The sequence below is a fragment of the Eptatretus burgeri genome, chromosome 10 (genome assembly GCF_056783735.1).
Source record: "Eptatretus burgeri isolate ZD-2024b chromosome 10, Ebu_testis_v1, whole genome shotgun sequence".
NCBI classification, from domain to species: Eukaryota; Metazoa; Chordata; class Myxini; order Myxiniformes; family Myxinidae; genus Eptatretus; species Eptatretus burgeri.
The window spans coordinates 57,670,315-57,689,665 of NC_140970.1; the positions used below are offsets into that span (position 1 = coordinate 57,670,315).

The window sequence follows — 19,351 nt, forward strand, 5'->3', positions numbered from 1 at the left end:
AGAACAGATGGTGGTACACTGCTTGCTTGAAATCCTGGAGGAAAGAATCCATTTCTGACAGAAAAGAACCCCATTTTCATCATAATATTCAATGTGCTCACTTACAAAATGTTCTACCTTACCAGCACAATATAACATTACATTGCAAAAAATCGACTAACCGTAAAAAAAAAAAACACAACATAATTACCTGTTTCCTCTGGTTATCGTCCTCATTTTCAATTTCAATTTCAATTTCCTCCTCATTCTCCACCTGCTGCAATCCCCGTTCATTGCCTTCCATTTTTTCTTCCTCTTGTCCCTTCGGTGAAGAGCTTGACGTTGCATCTTTGTCTTCATCCTTATCAGCGATATTATAAGGTGGTTCCTCATCTTCCTCCATGTTTTCTTTTGCAGGCCAGACGTTGGAAGAAGTTCCTTGAAAGAAAGTTCAATTTGCACAAACATATGTACCTCATGTGTTTTAGTCATGAAAAAGACTACAATTGGAATCCCAAGACAAGAATTGGAAATTTAATGTTTTGTTGAGTTGAGGTCTAATTTCCCGTTGAAAGGGCAAACTTTTTATCTGGATCATGTTGTTGTGACAGTTTTCATTGACGAAGAAGTGGACATTTTTTTTTTTAATAAGATATGTATTGTAACAGTCACCGGTCCGTCAAGTTGCCTGGTTCAAATCTGATGAGTTGCTTAGCAACCAGCTCAGCCACCCAGCACAGAGATCTCAGGTTGGGTCCCACACCCAGCGTCGCGTTACCATGCCAATTGAAATCTCTGTGCTGGGCGAGTGACAAGCCAAGGCAAACATTGGACAGATCTTATCTTTTAGCCTGGACACATCTTTCTGGAAACCAAACCAACCAACCTGAGTCCTTAAAAATATAATAAACTCATCACTATAAATTTCATTTCATGAACATGGATCAACAAAGCTGAACATGGATCAACAATGCCATCCTAAAAATTATACAAGTCCCAAAGGGGTTTTTTGCTCTTCTTAATGCTGATATTCCTACCTTGACATTTCAGACAACATCGAAAACATCTTTGAAGAAAACGCCAAATGCGTTTGAAGAAAATCGTGTTCTTTCGTTCTGCCTGCAAGAGAGTATAATATATCACAGAATCACTATATCGTATGAATGTAATTAACTCTGCACACACATCACTTGCTACACACGAAGCACAGAATTTGTTACTCATGCCATAGTGCTTAATCATATCTACATTCCATTCAACACTGAACGAACATAAAAACCAAACACATACCACACAAAGAACAAGAACAAAAAGAGCAGAGATTGCAGACCCTCACCAGGACATCTTTTGTGTGGTGTATTTTGTGTGGCGTTTATGTAACAGTGTATTACGTCATTAATAAGAGACATAAGTAGAACTGTCATTTTATAACTGCTGGCAGTGATGACTGGGTACCAAGACGTCCTGCTTTGATGTAACCCCCACTTTGATTGGACACCTGCCCTGACCCATGATTATTGCCTAATTATTATTCAATTGAATTCAGAAAGGATAAAAAAACTCAATTCAAATCAATGGAAGACCAAATTGGTAGTCCTGCATTGGAGAAATCAGAAAGAACCCAAACAAGCAAAAAACAATGATGAAGTCATCAGGAGGAACCTGGACAGGATTTGCATTTCATCTACTATTTACCCTCAAACCCATCCAGGCACAGCCAAGTGAGCCTTACTCAAAATTTTTTTTTAAATCAAAACAAAATAAGAACCAAGATCAATAAATTAAATAATTCCGGCTGCAAGACCATGCGTCCAATCAAGGTGAAATTTAAAACGTGTATTCCCCATCACTACTAGATCATAATGTGAAACTTCACATCGATTGATTAAGTGGTTCCAGAGAAAACATTGAATATTTTTATTTAATCCAATATGGCTGCCAAATCATGTGACATCAATTATTCTTGAATGAACTTGCACACACATGCCATGGGGAACATTTATGTTGTTTCTCCTCGATCTGTCCACACGTTCTGGAGAAGATGATTTTTATGTTTTTGGGTATATCCAATATGGCTGCCAAACCACGTGACCAAAGTCATTTGTGTGAACCTTTTGTTCCTCATGGATAAGTGGTTGTATGTGCAAAGTTTTGCCTTGATCTGTTCAGCCATTTCAGAGAAGATGATTTTTGAAGTTTAAAAAAAAAAAAAAAAACTTGTGGACTATTTTATCCTGAGATGACCCTTAAAATTTTCATCCTGATCAGATGTAGCATTCTTCATATGCAATTATGATGCCATAACGAAGGCACCTTTGACATCATAAAAAAATCACTTATTCCCCATGAGGAGTTCTTGCCATATGCCAAGTTTCAATTTTTTATTGGTGCAGTTTCAGAGGTCCAAAGTTTTTACATTTTTCCAACATGGCTGCCACACGACGTGACATATGACGTCATAATTATCATTAAAACATTCTACATTAGTAGTTGCACTGATTGGTGCAAATTTCGTCTCAATCCGACAAGCGGTTGCGGAGAAATACACGAAATTTCTGTGCGGACAAATAAATAAACAAATGACCCGTATCTTTCCAAAAGGTGACCACGTGTGACTTCTTTAAGGTCACACTGAGGTGAACATAGCTGCTATCCACCAGGAGCGACTCCTTGAGGAATATCTGCCTACGAGAGATTCCGATGAGAATCGTTCTCCAGAGTAACCATGAAAAGTATGTGTTTGCCTCAGAACATCACCAAATTACGTCATAATGTCTCAAGCTTGACATATCGAGAAAGCACTCATCAAGGGCTTTCATATGAGGTATGACACGATATGGTACCTAAGATTTCAAAATTTGACCTTGGGGTCAAAATATTTCGACCTTAGGCGTTAACCATGAAGGTCAAGGCCAATCGCCACCAAAAACTAATCAGCTGAGCGCCAGACCATATACTACATTCCCATAAAGTTTGGAGATGATTCAATTAAAATTACTCAAAAATTAAGGGTTTCGGCAACCTCCATGATTTGTGTGCTGAAGGGTATTGTAATAATACTATGATATGTGTGTCCACAAGAGTTTCTGATGAGAATTGTGCTCTACAGAGTGATATAAAGGTGAAAAATCCAATGATTACAGACAAACAAACAAAAAAAAACTTACCAAGTAACAGATCTTGCAAAAACGAAGTTTTGACAAGATAACAAGAAGTCGTCGTGCAGAGCATGAAACTGGCAAAATCCAATAAACAAATTTGACCTCAAAAATAATTGGTGATTGAATTCAGTGACAAAATGTGCAACTCCTCTTCAAACTTCAAGTCAATCGGATGAAAATTGAGGATTTTAGAAATCTCACCTAAGTTGTTGACCTTTGACCTATGCTGACCTTTTGACCTCAAAAACAATAGGCTTCTTCCTTATGACAAACTCCACCATGTGGTGAAGTTTCGTGAAGATCGGTTTAAAATTGTGACCTGTCGGTGATACCCTCTCCTTCGGTGAGGGTAATAAAACTATTTGTTGGTCAAGTTGAAAAACCACAGAGGCTGTGTGGCAATTAAAAGCTTCAACACACAAAAATATTTCGATGAAAAAATCCAGTATTCTAACCTATTTTTTTCTTTATAGGAGCAGGGTTCATGGAACAGCAAGGTCGAACTGATAGTGTGACAAACAACAGGGTAATGAACGGACAGGAAAAGAGGATAGGTAGGAGGGAGGTTGGTTGGATTCCGACTACGAGAATTTTTTAAACAATTCTTCACCAATGAGAGATCGGGCCAAAAATGAAATATATCATGATATCTCAAAACGTTGTGGACGGATTCGGATAAAACTTGGTGGACATGTTGGGTGTGTAACAAGGAAGAAGTGCTTCGATTTTGGTGAAGATCCGATTCCAGATCTGAATATGAGAGTTATTTAATTTTTAAAGTGATTCTTCACCATTGAGAGATCGGGCCTAAAACGATATCTAGTATGATATTTCAAAAATGTAATGGGTCCAATATGTTCTTATGGATTAGGGAATTACGTGGCAGAGGTATGCGCTCCACCGAGTGCCCTTATAGTTTCCTCCGACACCGAAGGTGGAGTAGGCTATGTTTTCACCCCTCTCTGTTTGTTTGTTACTTGCAAAATCGAAGATTTTTCAAGTATATTGGTCAGTCGATTTCGTTATTCTGTCTGTCTGTCTATTCATCGCATACAGGTCACAATTTTAAACTTATCTTCACAAAACTTCACCACATGATAGAGTTTGTCATGAGGAAGAAGCCCATTGTTTGAGGTCAAAAGTCAAAAGGTCAACATTGGCCAAAGGTCAGCAACTTAGGTGAGGTTTCTAAAATCATCAATTTTCATCTGGTTGACTTGAAATTTGAAGAGGATTTATATTTCAGGTCAATGAATTCAGTCAATTATTTTTGAGGTCAACATTGACCAAAAGGTCAACATAGGCCCAAGGTCAACAACTAAGGTGGTATTTCTAAAATCCTCAATTTTCATCCCATTGCCTTGAAACTTGAAGAGGATTTGCATATGAGGTCACTGAATTCAACCACCAATTATTGTTGAAGTCAAATTTGATTTTGGATCTTACAAGTATCCTGCTTGGCATGACATCTTTTTCTTGTTTGTTTGTCGATCTGTATTTACACAGGCAATCTCAAAAAGTTGTGGACAGATCTGGATGAAATTTGGTGGGCAGGTTGAACGTGTGACAACAACGAAATGATTAGATTTTGGTGAAGATCCAGATCAGGATCTGACTACAAGAAATTTTTAAGCAATTCTTCACCATTGAGAGATGGTGCTGAAAACGATATACAACATGTTATTTCAAAAAGTTATTGGGCCCATTGTGTTCTCATGGATCAGGCATTACATGGTGGAGGTATGTGCTCCACCGAGTGCCCTTCTCCTTTATAAATAATCTGCACCTCACCATCACAACAACATCTTATTGGTAATGTGTCTTCACCACAGAAACCCGATCACTTTGACAGTCATCCTCAATTTTCATTACCTGTTTTTCAACCTTCTGTTCACCATTTTCCTTCAACATTTCAGCCACTTGGTCTTCAAGGAAAGAACTCGAAGCAACATCTTGAATCTCGCCATCTAAACATCAAAATGTTAGAAGAGAAGTGCTCAAAAATTAAGCCATTAATAGATTACATGAACAAAAAAAATTGGTAAACTAAAACAAAACTGTACATTGTGAGTAATAAACATGAACAAGCAAATCCTGTGAATCTGAATTGCTACGAGGCAGAAGAAACGACATGACATTTTGGGGTGGTTTTCATATATGTTTGAACAAGTAGAGTGAGCGTTTGTCGGGCTGTCCCAATCGGTGAGGATTCCTTGTGAAGAGATTGAAGGAATGTATTTCAGGGTGAACAGGTTATCATGCGAAATAGATTGGAGTCTATGCAACAATCCTCACTAGACACTAAAGGCAGAGTGGAATGATTGTGTAATCATGGAAACATGGTTTTAATACTGCTTTAATTTTACTGAATCTAAATCTGCCAATCTATGGATATTATAACTTTTCCCAACAAATGAAATGATAGAATTTTCTGGAATACATAAAATTGTTATATATTGGTAAAGTGAAACGTTTGAGATTTTATTTTTTTTACCTTCCTCCGTGAGATCCTGCACCGTTTCAGAATCCCCGATAATCCATGGATGGCAAATAATGTCCTGGAAAACAAAATTCTGTACATGTACCAGCTGAAATTGATTGAGTTAAACACCCCCATCTTTATCCATGTGCAAAACCTCAAAAGCACACCACACCAGGATTTGGTGAGTTTGAAGAAACGTTTTAATACAAACTAAACCATAAATAACTTTGTTGTAGGTTGGCCACCCACCTCCATTGAGATCCGCATGTCTGGGTTGACAGAAAGCATGGATTTTAAAAGAGATGTGCAGGATTGTTCAATTTTGTCTGGGGGGTTGTAATCTACATGTTTACAATCCATCATTTTCTGGGGAGGGCATAAACAGGGGTGGGAGGGGAAGAAAACGATTCAGAACATAATCCGTCACCATTTCTCAACTCTCGTGAAATGGATCTCAACAAGAAGCCATCAAAATTGTTACAAAATAGTACAAAATATAATTGTGCCGTCGGTGAAAGCTGAGAGCATTGGTTCATCAGGGTATTATGAAATTACAACCTATAATTGTCAGGCAGCATTTTACCAGATAACTGGAGCTGAAGGTGAAAGGGTTTTTTGCAGTGATAAAATAATTGTTTTTTGCTAAAGGAATTCAGGGCTGTTGATCGAAGAAAGTGTGTTTGGGTGTGATGTCCAAGTGGCTTGAGAAAGGGTTTGAACTTTTGAACTTTTGCCAAGGCTGCCAAAGACATCAGAAAGAGCTTTGGAATTCACAACAACTGAAGATAAGAGAGCCAAGCAGTGCCCGAAATGCAGTGCCTCAGCTACCCTCTCCTCCTTGAGCTTGCCAACATCCAACCTCGGCTGGGATGGTACCATTCTCTTGGATTTAAGCTGAAAATTCAGATTTGCTACAACAAGCCTGTGGTCAGTCTTGAGGAACTGAGCACTCCGGTGGACCCTGCAGTTCTGAATCATCCTCCAGCAACCTTCAATGAGCAAATGGTCAATCTCCTTTGCCACACCACCAGTGTTGGAATACCAAGTCCAGCGATGAGCCTGTGGGCACTGAAACCATAAACCAGCCACCCTAAATCCATGACTTCTTGCAAAGTCAAGGAACTTAGTGCTTTTCTGGTTCACAGTCCCAGACCCAAGGAGACCAACACATGTCTCATAACCATTCCTATCAATTCCAGTCGATGCATGGAAATCCCCCAAGACTAAAAGAGTATATCCCCTGGAGCACCGATCAACCAAATACTCGAGCATGGCATAGAAAGCGCCCTTCATGGTGAGATCACTCGCCTCAATCGGAGCAGATACAGAGACCAGAGAAATGACACCCAAGGAGTGACGAATCCTTCGTCTCATAATACGCTCGTTCACAGGTGTTACCTCAATTATCATTGGAGCTATCTTATTGGACACAGCTACAACTCCTTGGGAATGGTAATCATCAGAGCGACCAGACCCATAGTAGGTGCTGGTATGATGATGATGATGATGATGATGATGATGATGATGATGATGATGATATGCTAGGTGGTCACATTTGAGCCATAGTTGAATATTTAATCAATAGTCAATAGTTGTGTATTAATCAGCTGTTAGGATTCAAAACCTTGCTTTAAAATGTTGCTTTAAATGTTCCATGTTGCCCTAAATGTTTCTCTGGCACTCTTCCTGTTTTCTGTTCTGCAGCTGCACGTCCTTGGAGGGAACTGTTCCTTCAGTGTATGCTGCCCACACATTCCTATTCTTAGTCATCACTAAAGTTTTGCCTTTGCCATCAACATGTGCCAGTGTAGGAGGCTTGGAAAGTCGTTAGTTTGCAAGATAAACTGCTTTGCTATCAACATGTGCTAGTGTAGGAGGCTTGGAAAGTCGTTAGTTTGCAAGATAAACTGCTTTGCTATCAACATGTGCCAGTGTAGGAGGCTTGGAAAGTCGTTCGTTTGCAAGATAAACTGTTGGGTTGCACATCTGAGAATTGACCGATTCAACTTCCCCCCGGGCCCCTAGGGAGGGGGGAAAGAAGCCCACTGCCACATTTATTTCTTTATTTCTTTATCCCTTAGCACACAGTTTTAGTCCACACCCAGTTCTGCTTTTGTGTGATTATATATGTGATGGTTTTGAAGCATAATCTAAATGTGATTCGGAGGCGCCTGACTGAAGGGTCGTTGATTCACATTCCGCATGCGTGTGGTCTTTGGAAATAAAACGTGTAATTCGAGGATCCTCATCTGACTCTGTCATCTTACTCGGCCGGGTGGAGAGTCTTAACAATTGGTGACGAGGATGGGATTCGACTGATGCCGGCGGTGTGGACGGTGGGACTCCGCTTGGTGTATAGCGATCGCAAGGGTTCAGCTAAAAGGTACATGACAATCGTACGTCGGGCACCTAAAATAGGGAGCCCCAGTTAGACGAGCGCTGTACACTCGGTGGGCAGCGCCCCGCTGGACGCACCTCCAGGATCTGCTCGAATCAAGAACTGTAACGGTAAAAAATACACATGAGGTGATTCGAATGCGGTTTGTCTGAAGAGCACAAGGGGGGGGGGGCTGTAAGGCAGTGTTGTTGGAACCTGTAAGGGTAGAGGATAAAGGTATCCGTGTGAAATAAGGAGGGAACAGGTTGGAATCCTGTACCACATAGAGGGAAGGTTGGAGGCCTTCATTGGTTTTGAGGCTTAAGGCGGTTGTTTGAAAGGGATTTCGGTCCCGAAGTAAAAGGAGAAGCGATTTATAGCTATCAGGCGGTTGATAAGATAAGAACATAACATGGGGAATAAATCTTCAAAGAACGAGAAGATACCAAAAGGAACAGCATTGAAAGTTATCAGTGAAAAATATGGAATCGATAACGTAAAGGGAATACAGGACTGGGTGAAGTGGACCGCGGGGAGAAAAGACCCCTTTCCGCTGACTGGATCTTTAGATCCAAAGATATTGAACACAGTGAGTAATGCGCTGACAGAGGGCAAAGCAGGAGGCCTGAAACAAAGTGGACAACACTGGAAAGCGTTGGCCGCGTGGCTAACGGAGTCGCAAGTCGAAACAGAGCATAGGCGACTCGGACTAGAAGGGACTGTGAACCAACAAAAAATGCAAGACGAGGAACGACAAGGGAAACTAAAGCAGGCGCTAGACCAGCTAACGGAAGTCAAGACACAGGGAGAGGACAAACAGAAGGAACTGGAACAAGCGCTAGCGCAGCTGACAGAGGTCAAGATACAGAGTGAGGAGAGACAGGAGAAGTTGAAGCAAGCATTAGCACAGATAGCGGAAATCAACGACGACATAGACCAAAAGACGACAACACGACTTGAGACGACAAAAGGAATTTACCCCGTCTTAGGGGTAGACGGGGCGAGAGGAGGGGCCGACATTCACCAGTTCCCCATGATGCAAGCGGCAGGGGGAGGTTGGGTTTGGAGATCATGGACCCCACAAGACATTTGGGGAGTAAAAGCTAGTATGGAAGAATGCATAAAGAAAAACCCTAAAAGGGCAATTCAGATATTACACGACCAGATAAAAATGCAGGGGGAAACCAGGACGGACATAGGGTTTATCTGCACTGCTGTGCTGCCCAGCGCAGTTTGGAGCCCGCGTTCGGCAGAATGGGGTGTCAAAGGAGAAGGAGAGGAAGATACCACTTTAAACCGATATTACCCAGAGGGAGACGACCGAGACGCACAGGCAGTGTACAGGGGTAGGGTACAAACCCTGATGGAAGAACTTACGACGGAGATGGCCCTAAGGGTAATGGATTGGCAGGTAATACAGGATGTTACACAGAATCCCAAAGAATCACCTGCGGAGTACAAAGCATGACTGTATGAACAGATCGAGCTGCACTCGGGATTTAATAACATAGCACAGACGCCCCTCCATTTCCTGAACACTATGTTTGTAGATGGACTGTGCGACGAAGTAAGGCGAGAGGTGAAGGCGGACATGCCAGGGTGGAAAACGGCTGAAGTGGATGCTGTGTTTGAAAGGGCGAGGAAAGCCTGGCAGACTCTAAGAGAAGAGGAACGGAGGGGAAAGAAAGATACCAAAGCTCTGGTTGTAAGGAACCTCGAATTGAAGAGCCGTAAGTACGAAGAGAGGGAAGGAAGGCCTCGTTGGGAAAATCCAGATTGGGAACCCCGGTATGAAGCCGAACGGGACAAGCGGAGACCTTGGAACCGAGAGAATGAGCCGCAAAGACAGGGAGAATGCTTTAACTGCGGTAAATTCGGACATTGGAGCCGGGAGTGCAAGGCACCGCCGAAACAACGAGGCTGGGGCTCACGGCCACCACAACAGCAGGAGAGACCAACGGCGCCCCCTAGAGAATATGAGAGGCGAGGGGAAGCAGCGGAAAGAAAGTATTGACATGAGGTAACCGTGGTGGCTCCGCCAAGAGAAACGCGGAACGTAAGGGAATTGACCACGACCTTAAACGTAGAGGGGAGACAAGTAACATTCCTGGTAGACACAGGGGCCACCCGGTCAACACTAAAACAAGGAGAGATAAAGAACCTGCCACTCTCAGGCGAGTCAGTGAGTGTGGTGGGGGCTTCGGGACGGAGAGAGGATATCCCGATTTCGGACAAATTACAAATTGAAGTAGGCCCCCTGCGGGGAGAACATGCATTTTTGGTAGCTAAACACACCCCAATGAATTTGTTGGGAAGAGATTTGTTGTGCAGAATGGGATGTACGATAACGTGCAAGCAAGACGGAGTCTTCATAGATGCTCCGCTCGCATTGCAAGAGGAAGTAATGACCCTCATGATGACCGAACTCGGACCGGTAGTTTATTGGTTGCGGATTGTGTCACAAGAGGGAAGAGATAAACTGACTAGGGATTGGGAAAGTGCGATAAGATTGCGGGACGTAGAAGAATGGTTGCGTAGCAACGACATCGAGTTGAAAGAAGTGGAACTGCCTTTGCACTGTACCGTCTATGACGAAACAGGGCAGGATTTTGATGACTCGGATAGAGTACATGAAGATTACACCGCCACACGCACTTTGATGACAACCGCCTTGTGGATCGTGAAAGAGGGAGCGGCAATGGAGGTGGAACTAACCGCCAATGAACGTGAGCTAATGAAGCACAGAGAAGGACTTACCCCGCACATCTCAATGGCGGTCTGTAAAGGACATAGTGCCGGAGAATTGGGAAGAATGATGACCAGATTGAGATGCGCCCCGGAACCACTAGAAAGGGATAGTGAAACCCGGAGCACTTTACAGGCCAGCCGACGGGGGGATGGGTCGAAGGTATGCTTGCCTGATCAGATTTTGACATGTATGCTAGAGAGACACGAGATGAACAGCGAAAGGCCCCGCCGCCAGGCCAACAGAGAAACAAGAACGGAGGAAAGATTACAGGAAGTACCTGTCGAACTAAGGACACGACATCCGAATGATGTGGGCAGAGTGCTGGCCGCAATGCCCGTATCCATCCAGATAAAGGAGGGGATACCCCTGCCTCGAGTGGCTCAATATCCGTTGCGCAAAGAGGCAATAGAGGGAATCGCTCCAGTGATAGCATCGTTACGCGACCAAGGGGTGATAATACCTACGAAAAGCCAATGTAACACACCAATCCTGCTGGTGGAAAAGCCCGGGGGAAACAAATGGAGGTTCGTACAGGATCTGCGGGCAGTGAATAAGTGCGTGAAAGCGTCCCTTCCCGTGGTGCCACACCCTGTTACGGTACTGTCAGGGGTGCCGCCCACTGCAACGCACTTCTCCGTGGTAGGTTTGTGCTCGGTGTTCTTTAGCATACCGCTAGCCAAGGAGTCGCAACACTTGTTTGCCTTTAGCTACGACGGACAACAATACACCTGGACTGTACTTCCACAAGGGTTCTGCGATAGTCCAACGCTCTTCTCGCAGGCTTTGAAGGAGGACTTAGAGGACATAGAGCTCCCGGAAGGATCAGTAATGATACAATATGTGGACGACGTGTTGGTATGCTCGGACAATCAAACGAAATGTGAAACGTACACTGTAGCGCTGTTAACAGCTCTCGCCCGAAAGGGCCACAAAGTCAGCAAAGACAAATTGCAGTTCACACAGCCAAGAATGACATAATTGGGACATATACTGGAGCAGGGACAGAGAAGCCAAGGAGCTGAACGGGTGGAGACAATCGGAGAGCACCCAAAACCCACTACATTGCGACAATTACAGCTGTTCCTCGGGATGACGGGGTACTGCCGGCAGTGGATATCTGATTATGCGGTTCAGGCACGATCACTGTACGACATGGTAAAGGAGGCAGAGGGGGATAAGATCTCCTGGACGAATGGTGCGGACAAAGACTTTCAAACATTGAAACGGGCCTTATCAAAGGCACCAGCATTGGGGCTACCGAACTATGATCTTCGCTTCACCGTATTCGTCCACGAAAGAGGAGGGTTCGCCCAAGCGGTGCTGACGCAAGAACACGGAGGGAAAAATAGGCCAATTGCGTACTACAGTAGTCATTTGGACCTGGTCGCCGCCGCCTATCCCGGGTGCTTACGGGCAATAGCAGCAACACAATACGCAGTAACCGCAACAGCGACGCTGGTTTTGGGTTCTCCGCTGATCGTGAAAGTGCCGCATGATGTGGCAGCGCTGATACGGCAAAACAAGACACAACATATATCCGCGGCACGAGCAGTTCAACATGATTTGGTACTTTTGCAGGCAACTAATATAACGATCGAAAGATGTTTGCCACTGAACCCAGCCTTCCGAATGCCAACGGGCGATGAGGGAGAGGCACGTGTGTGTGTGTGTGTGAACAAGTACTGGTGGAAGAGACAAAGGCTAGGCGCGATCAACAGGAAGCCCCGATCGAGAATGTGGAATTGGAACTGTTCGTAGATGGAGCGGCGAGGAAGAACCGATGGGGAAAAACGATCGCTAGCTTTGCAGTATGCACCACAAGCGCCACCTTGAGGAAACAATTGCTACCAAAGGGATTTTCAGCCCAACAAGCTGAGCTGGAAGCGCTAATATGCGGATGTGAGCTGGGTGCGGGAAAAACATTGAACATATACACAGATTCCAGATATGCCTGGGGCATCTTACATGACTCCGCCGCCATTTGGGCCTTGCGGGGCTTTAAGGCATCTTCCGGGAAGGTTATTCGACACGGGGACCTGATCAAACGACTAATACGAGCAGCACAAAGCCGCAGCAGATTGCAGTTATTAAATGCAAAGCTCACACAGGAGGGACAGATGAAGTGTCAAAAGGCAATGAAAGAGCAGATTTAGTGGCAAAAGCAGTGCTCAATGAGGAGGAGGCTAACTCACAACCGACAACCGAACTTTACGTGGAGCAAATGGTAGACGGCCCTCAAACGCAAGTACAGCTGAAGGACCTACAGATCTCCGCAACTATGGAAGAACAGGAATCATGGAGGGTAAAGGAGGGTGCAAAGCAAAACACACATGGAGTATGGGTGGATGAGCGAAATAGGCCATTTGTACCCCGGATATTGCTACCGTGGCTAGTCTTCACTGCACATGCGCAGGGCCATATGGGAATAAAAGGAGTGACGGAAATTATTCGTCAAACCTGGAATGCCCCAGGCGTAACGACAGCAGCAACAGAGGTGGTTAGCAATTGTGAGACCTGTGGTAGACATAATAAGAAGTATGCCGCCAAGAAACGGGGAGCACACCCACCCCCGTCTGGACCGTTTCAACACCTACAGATGGATTTTATAAAAATGCGGGCATACAAACATCACCAATATGTGCTGGTAATCGTGGATATGTTTTCTAAGTGGGTAGAGGCCTTTGCCACGACCAATCAGGAAGCTGATACAGTGGCCAAACTGCTTTTACAGGAAGTAATTCCGCGATTTGGGATTCCAACACGACTATCATCGGACCAAGGAGGGTGTTTCACGGCAAAAGTAACGGCAAAGGTAGCCGAAGGCTTGGGTATTAACCAGAAACTACACTGTCCGTACCACCCTCAGTCAGCAAGGGCAGTAGAAAGGGAGAACCAAACTCTAAAGCAGACGCTTTGCAAACTCTGCGAGGGCCAGTCATTGCCCTGGCCAGACGTGCTGCCTATAGCGCTCATGAAAATGTGAGCAACAAATAATGCCACAAGGGGGCTCTCGCCCCACAAAATAATAACGGGACGTCCTATGCAGTTACCGGCCTCGGCTCTGCCAGATATGGGAGATTGGGATTTGTCATGCATGACCGACGGAATGATGAATTATTGCAGGACACTCACTGCTACCATTAGAACCTTTCACTCGCAGGTACAAGAAGCGTTGCCGATACCTGCTGGAGACCCGTTACATGATTTCCAACCAGCAACGAGTTTGGATGAAAGAATTCCTGCAGAAAAACGTCCTGCACCTGTGGACCGGACCCTACACTGTACTTTTGACCACGCCCTCCGCCGTCAAAGTGAGAGGTAAGAGTGCATGGATACACCACTCACACTGTAAGCGAGCGCCCAAGGAGGCCGGCGAAACTCGGGAACCGGAGGAGGTTACCTCAGCAGAGGTTCCGACAGTGTCCGATTCAGTATTTTACCGAGATAGTGAACACGACGACGAGGTGGAAGACGTGATATCTCTTCAGAGACCCCCTCCACCACCACCAAACCGAGACGGGGCTGGCCCAGCAGGACAGGGTGAGATAGTGCCCAGAGGCCCACTGCAGGCAGAGCCGGACACCCTGCCAGACCCGGGACCGGAAGACATAGACAACGGAGATCCTGGAATACCAGCGCTAGAGCCGGACGCCCCGCCAGACGCGGAACCGGAACCTGAGCTGGACACCCTGCCGAACATGGAACAGGCAGGTATAGATGACAGAAACCTTGTAATACCGGAGACAGCGACAGAACCTTTGACGACACAACATGCAACTCCTGGTACTGACTCTACTCCTTTGCGAAGGAGGCCTGTCACTAAACAACAAACTGACAGTCTCAGGCCCCGGGAACCATACACACCTCCCACACCTCAAGCACGAAAGGGGGAACGGGAGTGATTTAACAACATCATCACAGCGAAGCAAGAGAGAAGTACCTTGGGAAGAGGCGACAGCAAGTAAATATGCAAATTTTGGGACAACCCATAACAAGGAGTTAGATACGGTAAGAGTCTTTTCAATTAACCGCACTAGATCTTTTTCATCAATGGTTCCACACCCAATAGACCGAAAAGCAACACTGCTCCGACCTCAACAACTAATAGAAATACCCTGCATACTAGCAGATGGGTCTAGTGACTTGGTAGAACGTCACAAGGACCTTAAGGGCATCCTATGGTACTACGTGATAGCGGGGCGGGATCTCTTGGTAGCTCGGCAAGTAAAGAAACAGAGGACAAAAGGAGTCCCACACGGGACAGGGATATGAATGTAGCCCGCAAGCGAGCCTGAGAACTAGAATCCCAGAAGTACCGGATGACACCCAGTGGGCATACTTTTGCCGCATTCTATGGAGCAACCACACAGAACGGAGTAATTGGATACACTTTGATGTAGACAGACAGGGGCCGCCAACAAGGCCCCCGAATACCTTTGTAGCCCTAAACGCAGAGATAGCAAACATTGAGAACCGGAGTGAGTGCTGGGTGTGCCTTAAACCACCATCTGGCCTCGTGACCCGACTTCCTCTTTTCGTGCTACCATTAACCTTCTTCAATCATATAACCGGACCAGTGGAAGGACTCGAAGCTAAGACCACAGTCCATGGTTATACACAACGGGTCTATGCAGGAAAAAATCCGAGTGCTAATGTAATGGTGGTGCCATCTCCCCTATGGGTAGAAAACACCAGGGGAGCGGTCTGTTTTATAGGACAATGAGCAAACAGCATGGGGAAGTCAGAGTGTGAGATTCAACTTCCCCTCCCGAAATCGGCTGACCAGGAAGTCATCGCTGTTAACCGGGACACCCAGGTAGAGGAGCAAGTAACATTCACAATAAAAGCAGCCTTACATCACGATAACGGGATGATCCTGCCAAAAGGTATTCACTTGGTCTGCGGAGACAAAGCTTACCCCAACCTACCAAAAGGGTGGCAAAGGAGCTGTTATTTAGCTTCAGTGTTTCCGGATAGCAGGATGAAAACCACCTTTCACCACACCACCTCACAACCACGGTACCGACGCAGCGCGTCAGGAACGATGGATCCAGAGGGATGGGCCGGTGTATCAACGCGCTTAGGGGTTATCAAAGGCACCTGGTGGAAGAAGGCTATTGGCCTTTTCATGCCACACGCTGGTACTACTATTAATAGCATTAGGATAGATGAGCTTTCGCAAGTTTTGGAATATTTAGGTAATGTAAGCATGGCTTACTATACGGAATTAACAGATATGTTAGTATCAATGCGCGCGATGGTAATGCAGAACAGAGTAGCTCTAGACATGCTTCTGGCAGAACAAGGAGGTGTATGCGGGATGATTGAAGGAGAATGTTGCGTCTGGATTCCGGACCCTAAGGAAATAACTAATCGTGCGGTGGCCCGAATTAAGAAGGTGGTAGAAGTTCTCACTAGCAATCGAGTGGAACGTGAGGAAGGTTACGCATGATGGAAGTCGATCTTCCAGGGCTGGGGAGGTTGGTTGTTGCGCCTAATAGGATCAGCACTTTTAATCATCGTAGTGGTAATTTTTGGAGTATTTCTAATCAAACTTCTTATTACCATTTGTCTGAAGAAATGCTGTGCAGCGTCACCCCTCACCCAGGCCATTATAATAATTAACAGCGAACTCTCTGTTGAGGACGACTCGGCCAGTAATGGGGAGGGGGACGACCAGGGACTTCAGGGGGCACCCCAGTTAGACGTCATACACGTGAACCTAGGCCAAGGTCTACAACCATTCCTGTTTGTTAAAGCAGATAACTAACCCAGGAGAGAGTGCGTGTTGTTTTGCTTTCTAGTGCAAGATGTGACTCCTGCGCTGGACGTGCTTACACCCGTGCCTTGAGTGTTACTTTTGCTACTTGCTTACGTAGAATTGCCTAAACGATAATATTATAGTTGGTGCTTATATAAAATGTTATTGCATGTTCATATGGTGTGGACTTAACATGAAATTTGTATACTGCAGCTTAACGGGAGACATGTGGCAGTGGGCAGGACAAGAGGGGAAAGACAAAAGGTAACAGAAGCTAACCTGAACCACCGGCAGTTGGGGACTTCTCATTTGGAGAATGTTGATGGCTATCCACGGCATTCGTAAATCCCGTTTGGCAGGCGTGGGGGCCTAGGGGTAGCTGCTACAGGAACCAAATAGGGGTGCACTCGGTTGGTGAGTATCACGTATGGCTGGGTATGGTCAAATATGACCAAGGAGGGAACTGTTATGATGATGATATGCTAGGTGGTCACATTTGAGCCATAGTTGAATATTTAATCAATAGTCAATAGTTGTATATTAATCAGCTGTTAGGATTCAAACCTTGCTTTAAAATGTTGCTTTAAATGTTCCATGTTGCCCGAAATGTTTCTCTGGCACTCTTCCTGTTTGCTGTTCTGCAGCTGCACGTCCTTGGAGGGAACTGTTCCTTCAGTGCATGCAGCCCACACATTCCTATTCTTAGTCATCACGAGAGTTTCGCCTTTGCTATCAACATGTGCCAGTGTAGGAGGCTTGGAAAGTCGTTAGTTAGCAAGATAAACTGCTTTGCTATCAACGTGTGCTAGTATAGGAGGCTTGGAAAGTCGTTAGTTTGCAAGATAAACTGTTGGGTTGCATATCTGAGAATTGACCAATTCAACTTCCCCGAGGGCCCCGAGGGAGGGGGGAAAGAAGCCCACTGCCACATTTATTTCTTTATTTCTTTATCCCTTAGCACACACTTTTAGTCCACACCCAGTTTTGCTTTTGTGTGATTATATATATATGTGATGGTTTTGAAGCATAATCTCAATGTGATTCGGAGGCGCCTGACTGAAGGGTCGTTGAGTCACATTCCGCATGCGTGTGGTCTTCGGAAATAAAACGTGTAATTCAAGCATCCTCATCTGACTCTGTCATCTTACTCGGCCAGGTGGAGAGTCGTAACAGGTGCTACCGCCTGCCACGATCTCGCCACAATCCGGTCTCTGAACCTCAGAGAGTGCTGCAATACTGATGTCCAAACGCTTGAGCTCAGATGATAATGGAGACAGGTGATCATCCTCTCTTGGGATAGGACATTCCAGGCACCCACCCAAAAGGACCTCAGGTTAACCCAAGGAGACCGCCGTCTGGTGGACGACACCTCAGCACCACCCCAATCTGAAGCAGGAAGCTTACCCCGTGGTTTCCCTCCTATCATCAAAGATTGGGGGTCCCAAAGGCTTTGCCCCAATCCCATCATCCGGTGAGCTGCCCTCCTCCCACAGAGTGGGTTTTCAGATTTAACTTAAGAGAAGCCAACCCTTCATCCATTTGTAACCTGCTGAAGTTTATTTTACAAACTAGCTACCCAAGAGAAGTTGCCACCTCAAAAGTCATGTGTTCATTCAAAGCTGCATTGAAATCTTTGAACTTTGTCCTCTATTACTTTGAGGAAATCATTATGGGTTGCTTTTAATCGCTATTCGTGTTTTTAAGGTAGACAACTGGGATTCATTGCAGATTACTTGTTAAATATCCTTCTGCCGTATGTTGGTTTCACTAGTCAATGCCAAACGACGCACATTTGGGTGCTTAAATCTTTTCTGCCATGACATTTTTCTGGGTAACTGGTGCATTCGCCTCAGTGCGTCAAAGTGGATGCGTAATAATTGTCACTTGGACTATAAGTCCCCAGCCATGTGGGTAAGGCCCTATTATCAGATGAGTTTAAGACTGCGATTATTTACTGGACAATTCTCTTTTACTTTCCCTCCTTTGTACTGGACAATTTACTTTCCCTCCTTTGTTCAAGTTACCCCAATTGCAGGAAAAGAAAGTCTCTCCACACACACTAAATTATCAAAACAATTTTATTACAGAACATCTTTTATCTGGAATGGTCTGGACCAAGCGCAGATGGCAACTCCAATCAGTGACTCGGACTTGAGTCAAACTTGACTCGCAAAATATTCCATGGTCCTTGGTGTCTGGTCACTTGTCACTTACATGTGACTTGAGTTTAATGAATGTTTGGAAAGTAATAATTGAATTAACATCAAATTAAAACAGGGTTTAAAATAAATGTAAAATGATTTTCACGAAAGAGATAAAGAGGAGGTGCGAGGTTCATGGTTGTACAAACAAGAATCGACGGAGTTATAAAGTAAGGAAGAAAAACAAAGAGAATGCGGGGATAGATAGGTCTATCGGGAGGAGAAGGGAAAGAGGCCCATATTATTCATCCACCAAGGCCCATCACCCCCTCACCCGCCCCCTCCCCCAAGATTCAGCGGACACTGTTTATGGAAGACAGAGACAGAGAGACAGATAGACAGAGAGACAGAGAGAGCTGCCAGATGGTTACCTTACTTGCTGTCACTTGAATCATATCGACCTTCAAGACCCAACAGTTTTTCAATTTACTTCTTGAGTTGTGTGCGATGCAACGACATTGTGATGGAGGATGTCGTTGCATTTTGAATTTTGTGATGGATAATGTATTTGCTTGCTCAGAATGCCTCACTAAAAATGAAGTAAATGTTTGTTTCTACCTTGCTCCTCCCCATGAAATGAAACATATTGTGTGTGTTCCATGTTCTTGGACAAAGGAGAGGTAAGGTAAGTGACCCAGCAT

At 44.9% G+C, this 19,351-nt stretch overlaps 1 protein-coding gene across 1 annotated transcript in view; it reads right to left on the bottom strand.

Annotated features, from left to right (window-relative positions):
* Positions 1-19,351, bottom strand: part of LOC147018643 (sperm motility kinase 2B-like) — a 136,450-nt gene that overhangs the window by 76,722 nt on the left and 40,377 nt on the right. Inside the window, exons 8-12 of the mRNA XM_085898530.1 lie at positions 5,872-5,988; positions 5,635-5,698; positions 5,013-5,107; positions 1,017-1,098; positions 191-417 (exon numbers count right to left, since the gene is read on the bottom strand). Of these exons, the coding sequence (XP_085754656.1) occupies positions 191-417; positions 1,017-1,098; positions 5,013-5,107; positions 5,635-5,698; positions 5,872-5,988 (585 nt within the window). The remainder of the gene's footprint in view (positions 1-190; positions 418-1,016; positions 1,099-5,012; positions 5,108-5,634; positions 5,699-5,871; positions 5,989-19,351) is intronic.